We start from the raw sequence: 16,291 nt of genomic DNA, 5'->3' as shown, positions 1-16,291 counted from the left end.
ACTGGCTGGGAACGTCATCCCCATGTGGAAGAGGTCGTCTGGTCATCACTGGTCTGGGAACGTCACCCCCATGTGGAAGAGGTCGTCTGGTCATCACCGGTCTGGGAACGTCAACCCCAAGTGAAAGAGGTCGTCTGCTCATCTCCATGTGGAAGAGGTCGTCTGGTAATCACTGGTCTGGAAACATCTTCAAGTGGAAGAGGTCGTCTGGTCATCGCCACGTGGAAGAGGTCATCTGGTAATCACTGATCTGGGAACGTCATCGTCACGTGGAACAGGACGTCTGGTAATTGCTGGTCTGGGAACATCATCGCCACGAAGAAGAGGTCATCTGGTCATCCCCATGTGGAAGAGGTCGTCTGGTCATCACTGGTCTGGGAACGTCACCCCCATGTGGAAGAGGTCGTCTGGTCATCACTGGTCTGGGAACGTCACCCCCATGTGCAAGAGGTCGTCTTTTCATCACTGGTCTGGGAATGTCACTCCCATGTGGAAGAGGTCGTCTGGTAATCACTGGTCTGGGAACGTCACCCCCATGTGGAAGAGGTCGTCTGGTCATCACTGGTCTGGGAACGTCACCCCCATGTGGAAGAGGTCGTCTGGTCATTACTGGTCTGGGAACGTCACCCCCATGTGGAAGAGGTCGTCTGGTCATCACTGGCTGGGAACGTCACCCCCATGTGGAAGAGGTCGTCTGGTCATCACTGGTCTGGGAACGTCACCCCCATGTGGAAGAGGTCGTCTGGTCATCACTGGCTGGGAACGTCATCCCCATGTGGAAGAGGTCGTCTGGTCATCACTGGTCTGGGAACGTCACCCCCATGTGCAAGAGGTCGTCTTTTCATCACTGGTCTGGGAACGTCACTCCCATGTGGAAGAGGTCGTCTGGTAATCACTGGTCTGGGAACGTCACCCCCATGTGGAAGAGGTCGTCTGGTCATCACTGGTCTGGGAACGTCACCCCCATGTGGAAGAGGTCGTCTGGTCATCACTGGCTGGGAACGTCATCCCCATGTGGAAGAGGTCGTCTGGTCATCACTGGTCTGGGAACGTCACCCCCATGTGCAAGAGGTCGTCTTTTCATCACTGGTCTGGGAACGTCACTCCCATGTGGAAGAGGTCGTCTGGTAATCACTGGTCTGGGAACGTCACCCCCCATGTGGAAGAGGTCGTCTGGTCATCACTGGTCTGGGAACGTCACCCCCATGTGGAAGAGGTCGTCTGGTCATTACTGGTCTGGGAACGTCACCCCCATGTGGAAGAGGTCGTCTGGTCATCACTGGCTGGGAACGTCACCCCCATGTGGAAGAGGTCGTCTGGTAATCACCGGTCTGGGAACGTCACCCCCATGTGGAAGAGGTCGTCTGGTCATCACTGGTCTGGGAACGTCAACCCCGTGTGGAAGAGGTCGTCTGGTAATCACTGGTCTGGGAACGTCACCCCCATGTGGAAGAGGTCGTCTGGTAATCACTGGCTGGGAATGTCACCCCCATGTGGAAGAGGTCGTCTGGTCATCACTGGTCTGGGAACGTCACCCCCATGTGGAAGAGGTCGTCTGGTCATCACCGGTCTGGGAACGTCACCCCCATGTGGAAGAGGTCGTCTGGTAATCACTGGCTGGGAATGTCACCCCCATGTGGAAGAGGTCGTCTGGTCATCACTGGTCTGGGAACGTCACCCCCATGTGGAAGAGGTCGTCTGGTCATCACTGGTCTGGGAACGTCAACCCCGTGTGGAAGAGGTCGTCTGGTAATCACTGGTCTGGGAACGTCACCCCCATGTGGAAGAGGTCGTCTGGTAATCACCGGTCTGGGAACGTCACCCCCATGTGGAAGAGGTCGTCTGGTAATCACTGGCTGGGAATGTCACCCCCATGTGGAAGAGGTCGTCTGGTCATCACTGGTCTGGGAACGTCACCCCCATGTGGAAGAGGTCGTCTGGTCATCACCGGTCTGGGAACGTCACCCCCATGTGGAAGAGGTCGTCTGGTAATCACTGGCTGGGAATGTCACCCCCATGTGGAAGAGGTCGTCTTCCAAATCAGGATAATTGCACCGAGCCTTATTGTAACTGTTAAAGCCTTTACAACATAACAATCGTCATTGTTGTTTCTTGGTTTTCTCCAGACCATCGACACAGTGAAGCTTAATTGTTTTCTCTCCCCATTTGTCCGCAGTTATAGGTGCTCCATATATTCTGTAAAGCATATGTGGAGCTTGAGCCGTCTCCTGGTCTCCAAGTCATGCCCCATTATCAGCCGGGTCGCCTCTATGCACAATGTGCGGGATATTTCTTCTGTTTCTCCCCCTCGTCCTCTCCACAGATGGAGCAGAAGACATCAGGACGGTCCCTGCAGCTGCTCTTCATGTATTTACAGACTTCAGGGAGCGGCTTTCTAGCAGTGTCCGACTGACTGGACACAAAATACGGATCTATTTCATCAGCGAAGACACCGAATCCACTGCCCGTATCACACACCGGTCACACTGGGAAGGGGGGGGGGGGGACCTTATTTCCATGGACCCAAACCTTTTTTCTAGGCCTGTGTAACCTGTTCATCATCGTGTGCGGCGTTTGTGTCCCCGCGGCCGGATACCAGGGAGATTTCTGGAGATTTTATATCAAACTGTGTTCTGTAATATTTTATATTAACCCTTTCACGACTAATGATGTCCTGGTACGTCATTGGTCGCCTCCTTGTGGTTGCTGCAGGCACCGGTGGTGAGTCTGCGGCCATCTCTGCTGATCTGATCAGCTGACGTGCGGATAACAGACACCAGTGGATCAGAGATCCACCCGCGCCTGGCAACCCCTTATAGACTGCGCTGTCAAACTCTGACCATGTGATTTAAAGCATCACGGCGGTGATCGCGCTGTTCCCCACGGGGCGCCGATATATACCATGACAGCGCGGTCTGTACTGCACTGTCAGAGTCCCCAGGGAATAGCAAAATCACAAAAAAAAACAAAACAAAAAAACCTTTTAAATAGTTGAGATCACCCCCAATTGAAAACAAACAATGAAATAGATAAATATTCACACATTTGCCGCGTTCAGAAACGCCCGATCTACCAAAAATTATCAGTACATCTGCTCGGGGCACGGAGGAGCGAGAAAATAATTCCAGACGCTAGAATTACGTTTTTTTGGTCTCCGCAACAATATAATAAAATGAAATAACGGGCAATGAAAACATCGCAACTACAGAGAGATGGGAGAAATCAGAACGTCAGCTCAAGACGCAAAAAACAAGCGTCACCGAGCCCCCGACCCCGAACAGTGGGACGCTACGGGGCGCAGAACACGGCGGCAAAAGTGCCATTATGTTTTTGGATAAACTTCTGAATTTGTTTCACCAGTAAAGTATCCATGTTTGGTATCTATGAACTCGTACCATTCTGACGCGCCCCAACGAACCGACGCGCCCCAACGAACCGACGCGCCGTACGGACACATCAGTTTTACCACACAGTGAACACGGTAAATAAAAGATCTCCAAAACAATCATGCAACTGAACTTTGTTGCAAATTTTCCAGCAAAAACACCAGCCTCATACGGTTATAGTGAAAAATAAAAACGTCATGGCTCTTGGAAGAAAAGGAGTAAAAACGAAAACTGGAAAATCGCCAGGGGGTAAAGGGGTTAAATTTGTGTCTTTTTTTCACCCTCTGGTGCAGATGCATCTCGTCTTTCCTGCAGTCACCACCAGAGCTGCACTCCGGCATTATGACTGCAGCTCTGGCTGTGACTAGAGCACACTGTAAGTTAAGGGTTTTCTGCAGAGCGCTGTGCTCTGTACTGACCCCCATCGTCATTCTTGTACTACCACTCCCAGCAGAGCCTCTCCCCTCCCCCACACACATCAGATTAGGGTCATATTTACAAAATGGGTTTATTCACACAGTAATGACCTTTTTCTGATTTTCTGTATAAATCCAGTTCTTGGTTACCCCTGTGCGGTGTCTCGGCAGCAGTTGGTTTTTGGAGGGTGGCGGCAGCTGCAGCCTCCGGTGGGTCACAGCAGCAGTGGCCTCCAAGAGGGTGGCGTCAGGGGCGGCCTCCGGTGGGTCACAGCAGGGGCGGCCTCCGGTGGGTCACAGCAGGGGCGGCCTCCGGTGGTCACAGCAGGGGCGGCCTCCGGTGGGTCACAGCAGGGGCGGCCTCCGGTGGGTCACAGCAGGGGCGGCCTCCGGTGGGTTGCGGCAGCAGCACTTTATAAATAAAACCTCCTCTTCTCCGTCCTCCGCTCACATTGCGATAAAACTGCGTCTTGTAGAATAAAGTTTTGTCCGTGAGGCGCGAGGACGCTCGTGGCTCCGCCCACTGGACTTGAGTAAAAGTTCAGAAATGGCTCGGTGTGAGCGTAACAGGCCGTGCGGTGAAGCCGCTTACACCATGTTGTTACTCTCTCCAGCTTTATCCACGAGCTGAAAGAAAAGAGAAGAAGCGGATCAGAGGCCGCCGCGCCAATCTGCGAGCGGTCCTGAGGAAATGGCACCACCGGGGCTCCAGTCAGTGACCGCGGGCAGAGGCCGCCCCCGCGCTGGAGCCCCGGCGGGCAGATGGTGCGTACGCAGCCCCCATGCAGAGTAATTACAGAAGACGGTACTGACCGGCGCTCACCTCCGGATCACTCTAGGTCGGCTTTAATAACGGGGAGAAAAAAAAAAAAAAAGGTTTCTTTGTAAATTCCAATCACCGGGAGAAGGGGGACCCCAATATTCCTGACTGTCCAGATAGACAAGGGGGAGGAGCTAAGCTGGGGACTACTCCCCCATCATTGTCACACTACACACCATGCTGGAATGTTCTAATACACATTAAAGCGGAGTTATCAATCCAATCACTGAAACAGCGGAGCGAGGGGAGACGAGGAACGACGGGAGACGGGGGGGGGGGGGGAGGAGGAACGACGGGAGACGGGGGGGGGGGGGGGGGGGGGGGGAGGAACGACGGGAGACGGGGGGGAGGAGGAACGACGGGAGACGGGGGGGGGGGGGGGGTGGAGGAGGAACGACGGGAGACGGGGGAGGAGGAACGACGGGAGACGGGGGGAGGAGGAACGACGGAGACGGGAGGAGGAGGAACGACGGGAGACGGGAGGAGGAGGAACGACGGGAGACGGGGGGAGGAGGAACGACGGGAGACGGGGGGAGGAGGAACGACGGGAGACGGGGGGAGGAGGAACGACGGGAGACGGGGGGAGGAGGAACGACGGGAGACCGGGGGGGAGGAGGAGGAACGACGGGAGACGGGGGGGGAGGAGGAACGACGGGAGACGGGGGGGGAGGAGGAACGACGGGAGACCGGGGGGGAGGAGGAACGACGGGAGACGGGGGGGGGAGGAGGAACGACGGGAGACGGGGGGGGGAGGAGGAACGACGGGAGACGGGGGGGAGGAGGAACGACGGGAGACGGGGGGGGGAGGAGGAACGACGGGAGACGGGGGGGGGGGGAGGAACGACGGGAGACGGGGAGGAGGAACGACGGGAGACGGGGGGGGAGGAGGAACGACGGGAGACGGGGGGAGGAGGAACGACGGGAGACGGGGGGGGAGGAGGAACGACGGGAGACGGGGGGGGGAGGAGGAACGACGGAGACGGGGGGGGAGGAGGAACGACGGGAGACGGGGGGGGAGGAGGAACGACGGGAGACGGGGGGGAGGAGGAACGACGGGAGACGGGGGGGGAGGAGGAACGACGGGAGACGGGGGGGGAGGAGGAACGACGGGAGACGGGGGGAGGAGGAACGACGGGAGACGGGGGGAGGAGGAACGACGGGAGACGGGGGGAGGAGGAACGACGGGAGACGGGGGGAGGAGGAACGACGGGAGACGGGGGGAGGAGGAACGACGGGAGACGGGGGGAGGAGGAACGACGGGAGACGGGGGGAGGAGGAACGACGGGAGACGGGGGGAGGAGGAACGACGGGAGACGGGGGGAGGAGGAACGACGGGAGACGGGGGGAGGAGGAACGACGGGAGACGGGGGGAGGAGGAACGACGGGAGACGGGGGGAGGAGGAACGACGGGAGACGGGGGGAGGAGGAACGACGGGAGACAGGGGGAGGAGGAGCCACGGGAGACGGGGGGAGGAGGAGCCACGGGAGACGGGGGGAGGAGGAGCCACGGGAGACGGGGGGAGGAGGAGCCATGGGAGGAGGAGCCACGGGAGACGGGGGGAGGAGGAGCCACGGGAGACGGGGGGAGGAGGAGCCACGGGAGACGGGGGGAGGAGGAGCCACGGGAGACGGGGGGAGGAGGAGCCACGGGAGACGGGGGGAGGAGGAGCCACGGGAGACGGGGGGAGGAGGAGCCACGGGAGACGGGGGGAGGAGGAGCCACGGGAGACGGGGGGAGGAGGAGCCACGGGAGACGGGGGGAGGAGGAGCCACGGGAGACGGGGGGAGGAGGAGCCACGGGAGACGGGGGGAGGAGGAGCCACGGGAGACGGGGGGAGGAGGAGCCACGGGGGACGGGGGGAGGAGGAGCCACGGGGGACGGGGGGAGGAGGAGCCACGGGAGACGGGGGGAGGAGGAGCCACGGGGGGAGGAGGAGCCACGGGGGGAGGAGGAGCCACGGGAGGAGGAGGAGCCACGGGGGGAGGAGGAGCCACGGGAGACGGGGGGAGGAGGAGCCACGGGAGACGGGGGGAGGAGGAGCCACGGGAGACGGGGGGAGGAGGAGCCACGGGAGACGGGGGGAGGAGGAGCCACGGGAGACGGGGGGAGGAGGAGCGACGGGAGATGGGGGAGGAGGGGCTTAGTCTGCTCTTACTGTTGGCCACACCTGAATGCCTGTCTGAACTCTTATGCTGCTGATATAACCAACTGGGAGTGGCGCCATCTGCTGGTATTTTTCACACCAACAGTTTCCAGAAGTAATTAAAGCTCCGCTCCATTGTTGTTTTTTTCAGAGCTGGAGTGCTTCTTTACATCTAAGCCCCCTGCCCTTGTCTTGTACTCACCCTCCGGCGGCATCTTCACCTTTTGTCACAGTTGCTCTGGTCCCGCGGCGCCATCTCGTGCCTGTAACGTGTGATTCACCAGGAGTGCTCAATACAAGTCTATGAAAGCAACAGAGAGGCCCCCATAGACTTGTATTCAGAAGCGAGATCTTCTCCTTCCAGGTCACAAACTGAGCGAAACTGATAGGAGCGGCGCTGGCAGAGGTGAAGCCCCCGGACTATGAGACCGGAGTCAGGGGACTCAGACGCCCAGCGGTAAGAAACAATGCTGGAGGGGAGACGGGCGCCCCGCCCCACAACGCAGGAGACGGGCGCACCGCCCCACAACGCAGGAGACGGGCGCACCGCCCCACAACGCAGGAGACGGGCGCACCGCCCCACAACGCAGGAGACGGGCGCACCGCCCCACAACGCAGGAGACGGGCGCACCGCCCCACAACGCAGGAGACGGGCGCACCGCCCCACAACGCAGGAGACGGGCGCCCCGCCCCACAACGCAGGAGACGGGCGCCCCGCCCCACAACGCAGGAGACGGGCGCCCCGCCCCATAACGCAGGAGACGGGCGCCCCGCCCCACAACGCAGGAGACGGGCGCACCGCCCCACACCGCAGGAGACGGGCGCACCGCCCCACAATGCAGGAGACTGGCGCCCCGCCCCAGTGGCATGTGTTGTGCAGCAGATTACAATCTAGTGCTCTCTGTTATCAGCCACTGGGGGCGCCTGGATGACTATCATACCGAGCTGATCCCAGGTAGATTCAGGATGGATCCTAGGACCGGGACTCTCCGAATGAAACCGATCACCACCGGGAAAAAGCCCCTGCAACAAAAAAAAAAACCAAACAAACAGTAAATACCAAGAACCCTGGGAAACCCCGCTCCACGCCCACCCTGCCCCCCTACCAACCCTACCCTGCCCCCCCACCCTGCATCCCCTCCCCGCTCCCCCGCCCTGCTCCCCCACCCACCCTGCTCCACTCCCACACCCACCCTGCCCCGCTCCCACGCTTCCCCACCCACCCTGCCCCGCACCCCCGCCCACCCTGTGCTGGTACCTGAAGAGCAAGAAGAAGCCGTAGATCTCCAGGACCATCCCAATGAGGGGCCACCCGACCAAGACCACAAACACCCCCCCCAGGAAGAACGCCGTGGCCTTCACTTTATGCTTCTGGAAAAAGAAACGGAAAGTCCTCTCCAGCCCAATGACGAACGCCAGACCCGCCACAAAGAGGACCTGCAAGAGACGGCGGCACGTGAGACCCCCCCCACATCACAGCCCCCCAAAACTGAGGAACTCCACCCAACTAATGAGACTATTCATCACCACATCTGTACTGGATGTCCCCTCCAGAGCTGCAGTCACTATTCTGCTGTTACATTGTGTCTTATTCTCCAGTTACCTCCAGAGCTGCAGTCACTATTCTGCTGTTACATTGTGTCTTATTCTCCAGTTACCTCCAGAGCTGCAGTCACTATTCTGCTGTTACATTGTGTCTTATTCTCCAGTTACCTCCAGAGCTGCAGTCACTATTCTGCTGTTACATTGTGTCTTATTCTCCAGTTACCTCCAGAGCTGCAGTCACTATTCTGCTGTTACATTGTGTCTTATTCTCCAGTTACCTCCAGAGCTGCAGTCACTATTCTGCTGTTACATTGTGTTTTATTCTCCAGTTACCTCCAGAGCTGCAGTCACTATTCTGCTGTTACATTGTGTCTTATTCTCCAGTTACCTCCAGAGCTGCAGTCACTATTCTGCTGTTACATTGTGTCTTATTCTCCAGTTACCTCCAGAGCTGCAGTCACTATTCTGCTGTTACATTGTGTCTTATTCTCCAGTTACCTCCAGAGCTGCAGTCACTATTCTGCTGTTACATTGTGTCTTATTCTCCAGTTACCTTCAGAGCTGCAGTCAGTGTCCTGATGCCCTTTGCTTTGCTAGGAGTTCTGTCTGGATAGTGACTTTCTAACAATGCACTAAGCACTGACTGCAGAAATCACGGCTCCATCAGTCATGGCCGCCTCCCCGCCCCCCACCGCCAGTCATGGCCGCCTCCCCCCCGCCAGTCATGGCCGCCTCCCCCCCGTCAGTCATGGCCGCCTCCCCCCCGTCAGTCATGGCCGCCTCCCCCCCGTCAGTCATGGCCGCCTCCCCCCCGTCAGTCATGGCCGCCTCCCCCCCGTCAGTCATGGCCGCCTCCCCCCCCGTCAGTCATGGCCGCCTCACCCCCGTCAGTCATGGCCGCCTCCCCCCCGTCAGTCATGGCCGCCTCCCCCCCGTCAGTCATGGCCGCCTCCCCCCCGTCAGTCATGGCCGCCTCCCCCCCCGTCAGTCATGGCCGCCTCCCCCCCTTCAGTCATGGCCGCCTCCCCCCGTCAGTCATGGCCGCCTCCCCCCGTCAGTCATGGCCGCCTCCCCCCCCGTCTGTCATGGCCGCCCCCCCCCGTCAGTCATGGCCGCCTCCCCGCCCCCCCCCGTCAGTCATGGCCGCCTCCCCGCCCCCCCCGTCAGTCATGGCCGCCTCCCCGCCCCCCCCGTCAGTCATGGCCGCCTCCCCGCCCCCCCGTCAGTCATGGCCGCCTCCCCGCCCCCCCCCCGTCAGTCATGGCCGCCTCCCCGCCCCCCACCGTCAGTCATGGCCGCCTCCCCGCCCCCCACCGTCAGTCATGGCCGCCTCCCCGCCCCCCACCGTCAGTCATGGCCGCCTCCCCGCCCCCCACCGTCAGTCATGGCCGCCTCCCCGCCCCCCACCGTCAGTCATGGCCGCCTCCCCGCCCCCCACCGTCAGTCATGGCCGCCTCCCCGCCCCCCACCGTCAGTCATGGCCGCCTCCCCGCCCCCCACCGTCAGTCATGGCCGCCTCCCCGCCCCCCACCGTCAGTCATGGCCGCCTCCCCGCCCCTTACCGTCAGTCATGGCCGCCTCCCCGCCCCTTACCGTCAGTCATGGCCGCCTCCCCCCGTCAGTCATGGCCGCCTCCCCACCCTCACCGCCAGTCATGGCTGCCCCCACACTCACATTTCCGATGGCGAGCAGCGCTTTATCGAAGAACAGTAACATCCCGAAGAAGAGGAAGAAGACGCCGAAGCCGGTGAGTCCCATCCCGATCTCTGCAGGAAGAAGGGAAACCGTGAGCCGGATCCAGGACGCTGCGCTCCGCCGGGGCGGTGACCCCAGGAACCAATCACATCAGTCTCCCACACCTGCCCTCGCTACACTGTATGTCCACACCGCCGACGCCGCCACTCTCACCCTCCTCACACCGCTCCCTCCTTGCACCGCCGACGCCGCTCTCACCCTCCTCACACCGCTCCCTCCTCGCACCGCCGACGCCGCTCTCACCCTCCTCACACCGCTCCCTCCTCGCACCGCCGACGCCGCTCGCTTCTTGTTCTCCCTCCTCACGCTGCTCTCCCTCCGCTCTCTACCTCTTCACGCCACTCTCTCCCTCCTAGCTCTCCTTCCCCACACCGCTCTCTCCCTCCTCACGCCGCGCTCTCCTTCCTCGCTCTCCCTCTCTCCCTCCTCGCTTTACTCTCCCTCCATGCTGCACTCTCCCTCCTCTTGCCACTCTCTCTGCTCTCCCTCCATGCTGCACTCTCCCTCCTCTTGCCACTCTCTCCGCTCTCCCTCCATGCTGCACTCTCCCTGCTCTTCCTCCATGCTGCACTCTCCCTCCTCTTGCCACTCTCTCTGCTCTCCCTCCATGCTGCGCTCTCCCTCCATGCTGCACTCTCCCTCCTCTTGCCACTCTCTCTGCTCTCCCTCCATGCTGCACTCTCCCTCCTCTTGCCACTCTCTCCGCTCTCCCTCCATGCTGCACTCTCCCTCCATGCTGCACTCTCCCTCCTCTTGCCACTCTCTGCTCTCCCTCCATGCTGCACTCTCCCTGCTCTTCCTCCATGCTGCACTCTCCCTCCTCTTGCCACTCTCTGCTCTCCCTCCATGCTGCACTCTCCCTCCTCTTGCCACTCTCTTCGCTCTCCCTCCATGCTGAACTCTCCCTGCTCTTCCTCCATGCTGCACTCTCCCTCCTCTTGCCACTCTCTCCGCTCTCCCTGCTCTTCCTCCATGCTGCACTCTCCCTCCTCTTGCCACTCTCTCCGCTCTCCCTGCTCTTCCTCCATGCTGCACTCTCCCTCCTCTTGCCACTCTCTGCTCTCCCTCCATGCTGCACTCTCCCTGCTCTTCCTCCATGCTGCACTCTCCCTCCTCTTGCCACTCTCTCCGCTCTCCCTGCTCTCCCTCCATGCTGCACTCTCCCTCCTCTTGCCACTCTCTGCTCTTCCTCCATGCTGCACTCTCCCTCCTCTTGCCACTCTCCCCGCTCTCCCTCCATGCTGCACTCTCCCTGCTCTTCCTCCATGCTGCACTCTCCCTCCTCTTGCCACTCTCTGCTCTTCCTCCATGCTGCACTCTCCCTCCTCTTGCCACTCTCTGCTCTCCCTCCATGCTGCACTCTCCCTGCTCTTCCTCCATGCTGCACTCTCCCTCCTCTTGCCACTCTCTGCTCTCCCTCCATGCTGCACTCTCCCTGCTCTTCCTCCATGCTGCACTCTCCCTCCTCTTGCCACTCTCTCTGCTCTCCCTCCATGCTGCACTCTCCCTCCTCTTGCCACTCTCTGCTCTCCCTCCATGCTGCACTCTCCCTCCTCTTGCCACTCTCTCCGCTCTCCCTCCATGCTGCACTCTCCCTCCTCTTGCCACTCTCTCCGCTCTCCCTCCATGCTGCACTCTCCCTCCTCTTGCCACTCTCTCCGCTCTCCCTCCATGCTGCACTCTCCCTCCTCTTGCCACTCTCTCCGCTCTCCCTCCATGCTGCACTCTCCCTCCTCTTGCCTCTCCCTGCTCTTCCTCCATGCTGCACTCTCCCTCCTCTTGCCTCTCCCTGCTCTCCCTCCATGCTGCACTCTCCCTCCTCTTGCCTCTCCCTGCTCTCCCTCCATGCTGCACTCTCCCTCCTCTTGCCACTCTCTGCTCTCCCTCCATGCTGCACTCTCCCTGCTCTTCCTCCATGCTGCACTCTCCCTCCGCTCTCCCTGCTCTTCCTCCATGCTGCACTCTCCCTCCTCTTGCCACTCTCTGCTCTCCCTCCATGCTGCACTCTCCCTGCTCTTCCTCCATGCTGCACTCTCCCTCCGCTCTCCCTGCTCTTCCTCCATGCTGCACTCTCCCTCCTCTTGCCACTCTCTGCTCTCCCCCCATGCTGCACTCTCCCTGCTCTTCCTCCATGCTGCACTCTCCCTCCTCTTGCCACTCTCTCCGCTCTCCCTGCTCTTCCTCCATGCTGCACTCTCCCTCCTCTTGCCACTCTCTGCTCTTCCTCCATGCTGCACTCTCCCTTCATGCTGCACTCTCCCTGCTCTCCCTCCATGCTGCACTCTCCCTCCTCTTGCCACTCTCTGCTCTTCCTCCATGCTGCACTCTCCCTCCTCTTGCCACTCTCTGCTCTCCCTCCATGCTGCACTCTCCCTGCTCTTCCTCCATGCTGCACTCTCCCTCCTCTTGCCACTCTCTGCTCTCCCTCCATGCTGCACTCTCCCTGCTCTTCCTCCATGCTGCACTCTCCCTGCTCTTGCCACTCTCTCTGCTCTCCCTCCATGCTGCACTCTCCCTCCTCTTGCCACTCTCTGCTCTCCCTCCATGCTGCACTCTCCCTGCTCTTCCTCCATGCTGCACTCTCCCTCCTCTTGCCACTCTCTCCGCTCTCCCTCCATGCTGCACTCTCCCTCCTCTTGCCACTCTCTCCGCTCTCCCTCCATGCTGCACTCTCCCTCCTCTTGCCACTCTCTCCGCTCTCCCTCCATGCTGCACTCTCCCTCCTCTTGCCACTCTCTCCGCTCTCCCTCCATGCTGCACTCTCCCTCCTCTTGCCACTCTCTCTGCTCTTCCTCCATGCTGCACTCTCCCTCCTCTTGCCACTCTCTGCTCTCCCTCCATGCTGCACTCTCCCTGCTCTTCCTCCATGCTGCACTCTCCCTCCTCTTGCCACTCTCTCTGCTCTCCCTCCATGCTGCACTCTCCCTCCTCTTGCCACTCTCTGCTCTCCCTCCATGCTGCACTCTCCCTGCTCTTCCTCCATGCTGCACTCTCCCTCCTCTTGCCACTCTCTCCGCTCTCCCTCCTCTTGCCACTCTCCGCTCTCCCTCCATGCTGCACTCTCCCTCCTCTTGCCACTCTCTCTGCTCTCCCTCCATGCTGCACTCTCCCTCCTCTTGCCACTCTCTCCGCTCTCCCTCCATGCTGCACTCTCCCTCCATGCTGCACTCTCCCTCCTCTTGCCACTCTCTGCTCTCCCTCCATGCTGCACTCTCCCTGCTCTTCCTCCATGCTGCACTCTCCCTCCTCTTGCCACTCTCTGCTCTCCCTCCATGCTGCACTCTCCCTCCTCTTGCCACTCTCTTCGCTCTCCCTCCATGCTGAACTCTCCCTGCTCTTCCTCCATGCTGCACTCTCCCTCCTCTTGCCACTCTCTCCGCTCTCCCTGCTCTTCCTCCATGCTGCACTCTCCCTCCTCTTGCCACTCTCTCCGCTCTCCCTGCTCTTCCTCCATGCTGCACTCTCCCTCCTCTTGCCACTCTCTGCTCTCCCTCCATGCTGCACTCTCCCTGCTCTTCCTCCATGCTGCACTCTCCCTCCTCTTGCCACTCTCTCCGCTCTCCCTGCTCTCCCTCCATGCTGCACTCTCCCTCCTCTTGCCACTCTCTGCTCTTCCTCCATGCTGCACTCTCCCTCCTCTTGCCACTCTCCCCGCTCTCCCTCCATGCTGCACTCTCCCTGCTCTTCCTCCATGCTGCACTCTCCCTCCTCTTGCCACTCTCTGCTCTTCCTCCATGCTGCACTCTCCCTCCTCTTGCCACTCTCTGCTCTCCCTCCATGCTGCACTCTCCCTGCTCTTCCTCCATGCTGCACTCTCCCTCCTCTTGCCACTCTCTGCTCTCCCTCCATGCTGCACTCTCCCTGCTCTTCCTCCATGCTGCACTCTCCCTCCTCTTGCCACTCTCTCTGCTCTCCCTCCATGCTGCACTCTCCCTCCTCTTGCCACTCTCTGCTCTCCCTCCATGCTGCACTCTCCCTCCTCTTGCCACTCTCTCCGCTCTCCCTCCATGCTGCACTCTCCCTCCTCTTGCCACTCTCTCCGCTCTCCCTCCATGCTGCACTCTCCCTCCTCTTGCCACTCTCTCCGCTCTCCCTCCATGCTGCACTCTCCCTCCTCTTGCCACTCTCTCCGCTCTCCCTCCATGCTGCACTCTCCCTCCTCTTGCCTCTCCCTGCTCTTCCTCCATGCTGCACTCTCCCTCCTCTTGCCTCTCCCTGCTCTCCCTCCATGCTGCACTCTCCCTCCTCTTGCCTCTCCCTGCTCTCCCTCCATGCTGCACTCTCCCTGCTCTCCCTCCATGCTGCACTCTCCCTCCTCTTGCCACTCTCTGCTCTCCCTCCATGCTGCACTCTCCCTGCTCTTCCTCCATGCTGCACTCTCCCTCCGCTCTCCCTGCTCTTCCTCCATGCTGCACTCTCCCTCCTCTTGCCACTCTCTGCTCTCCCCCCATGCTGCACTCTCCCTCCATGCTGCACTCTCCCTCCATGCTGCACTCTCCCTCCATGCTGCACTCTCCCTCCATGCTGCACTCTCCCTCCATGCTGCACTCTCCCTCCATGCTGCACTCTCTCCCTCCATGCTGCACTCTCTCCCTCCATGCTGCACTCTCTCCCTCCATGCTGCACTCTCCCTCCATGCTGCACTCTCCCTCCATGCTGCACTCTCCCTCCATGCTGCACTCTCCCTCCATGCTGCACTCTCTCCCTCCATGCTGCACTCTCTCCCTCCATGCTGCACTCTCCCTCCATGCTGCACTCTCCCTCCATGCTGCACTCTCTCCCTCCATGCTGCACTCTCCCTCCATGCTGCACTCTCCCTCCATGCTGCACTCTCTCCCTCCATGCTGCACTCTCTCCCTCCATGCTGCACTCTCTCCCTCCATGCTGCACTCTCCCTCCATGCTGCACTCTCCCTCCATGCTGCACTCTCCCTCCATGCTGCACTCTCTCCCTCCATGCTGCACTCTCCCTCCATGCTGCACTCTCCCTCCATGCTGCACTCTCCCTCCATGCTGCACTCTCCCTCCATGCTGCACTCTCCCTCCATGCTGCACTCTCCCTCCATGCTGCACTCTCCCTCCATGCTGCACTCTCCCTCCATGCTGCACTCTCCCTCCATGCTGCACTCTCCCTCCATGCTGCACTCTCCCTCCATGCTGCACTCTCCCTCCATGCTGCACTCTCTCCCTCCATGCTGCACTCTCTCCCTCCATGCTGCACTCTCCCTCCATGCTGCACTCTCCCTCCATGCTGCACTCTCCCTCCATGCTGCACTCTCTCCCTCCATGCTGCACTCTCCCTCCATGCTGCACTCTCCCTCCATGCTGCACTCTCTCCCTCCATGCTGCACTCTCCCTCCATGCTGCACTCTCCCTCCATGCTGCACTCTCCCTCCATGCTGCACTCTCTCCCTCCATGCTGCACTCTCTCCCTCCATGCTGCACTCTCCCTCCATGCTGCACTCTCCCTCCATGCTGCACTCTCCCTCCATGCTGCACTCTCCCTCCATGCTGCACTCTCTCCCTCCATGCTGCACTCTCTCCCTCCATGCTGCACTCTCCCTCCATGCTGCACTCTCCCTCCATGCTGCACTCTCCCTCCATGCTGCACTCTCCCTCCATGCTGCACTCTCCCTCCATGCTGCACTCTCCCTCCATGCTGCACTCTCCCTCCTCACGCCGCACGTAGGGTGTGATTAGAGCAGAAATTAAAGTTCAAACGGCAGCATCAGACGCCGCATACACATTGCACCGGAGCAGCGCCCCTTACTCTGCGTGTCGGTGAGGGAGATCATGGTGGCGGCTGCGGGTGTCTCCGGGAGTCTCGGGGTGCGGGTGTCTCGGGGTGCGGGCGGCTGCGGGTGTCTCCGGGTGTCTCGGGGTGCGGGCGGCTCCGGGTGTCTCGGGGTGCGGGCGGCTCCGGGTGTCTCGGGGTGCGGGCGGCTGCGGGTGTCTCGAGGTGCGGGTGTCTCCGGGTTCTGCTGGTGGCGTCTCCGGGGCTGACGGGACAATCTCGCGGTGTCCAATAATCAGAGAAACCGGCTGACAGCAATGGCCACGTCTTCCGGAAACACGCAGAGCGCCGCCGAGCCGCCAGCCAATCAAAGCGCTTCTTCACACGAGCCTCCTATTGGTGGAAGAGAGAAAGCATCACATGGACCAGTCAGAATTTAGTGGACCTGACAGAACGACCAATCCTGAGCGCCTTTTGTTGGTGACGTATAAA

General features: G+C 60.6%; 1 protein-coding gene across 2 annotated transcripts; it reads right to left on the bottom strand.

Annotated features, from left to right (window-relative positions):
- Positions 1 to 3,875: 3,875 nt before the first annotated feature.
- Positions 3,876 to 16,158, bottom strand: GOLT1B (golgi transport 1B). 2 transcript variants are annotated; one of them, XM_075343505.1, is made up of 6 exons: positions 15,836 to 16,158; positions 9,986 to 10,077; positions 8,025 to 8,203; positions 7,708 to 7,789; positions 4,616 to 4,646; positions 3,876 to 4,429 (listed from the first exon to the last, which is right to left on the bottom strand). In XM_075343505.1, the coding sequence occupies exons 1-5, from the start codon at positions 15,858 to 15,860 to the stop codon at positions 4,638 to 4,640; spliced, it is 387 nt and encodes a 128-aa protein (XP_075199620.1). In that variant the 5' UTR covers positions 15,861 to 16,158; the 3' UTR covers positions 3,876 to 4,429; positions 4,616 to 4,637. The 2 variants fall into 2 exon arrangements, with proteins under 2 accessions (XP_075199620.1, XP_075199619.1); XM_075343504.1 differs by lacking the exon at positions 4,616 to 4,646 and having other exon boundaries at positions 15,836 to 16,157.
- Positions 16,159 to 16,291: the final 133 nt, after the last annotated feature.

This window comes from Anomaloglossus baeobatrachus, chromosome 4 (genome assembly GCF_048569485.1).
Source record: "Anomaloglossus baeobatrachus isolate aAnoBae1 chromosome 4, aAnoBae1.hap1, whole genome shotgun sequence".
Lineage (NCBI taxonomy): Eukaryota > Metazoa > Chordata > Amphibia > Anura > Aromobatidae > Anomaloglossus > Anomaloglossus baeobatrachus.
This window is presented reverse-complemented; position numbering and strand designations above follow the sequence as displayed.

Excerpts from the sequence above, each read along its gene's own strand:
- GOLT1B (XM_075343504.1), bottom strand. The coding sequence starts at position 15,860 with ATGATCTCCCTCACCGACACGCAGA. Across the intron at positions 8,204-9,985 it reads CGCTGCTCGCCATCGGAAAT|GTCCTCTTTGTGGCGGGTCT; the intron begins GTGAGTGTGGGG and ends CGTCTCTTGCAG. Across the intron at positions 4,430-7,707 it reads ATCTACCTGGGATCAGCTCG|CTCGTGGATAAAGCTGGAGA; the intron begins GTATGATAGTCA and ends CTTTTCTTTCAG.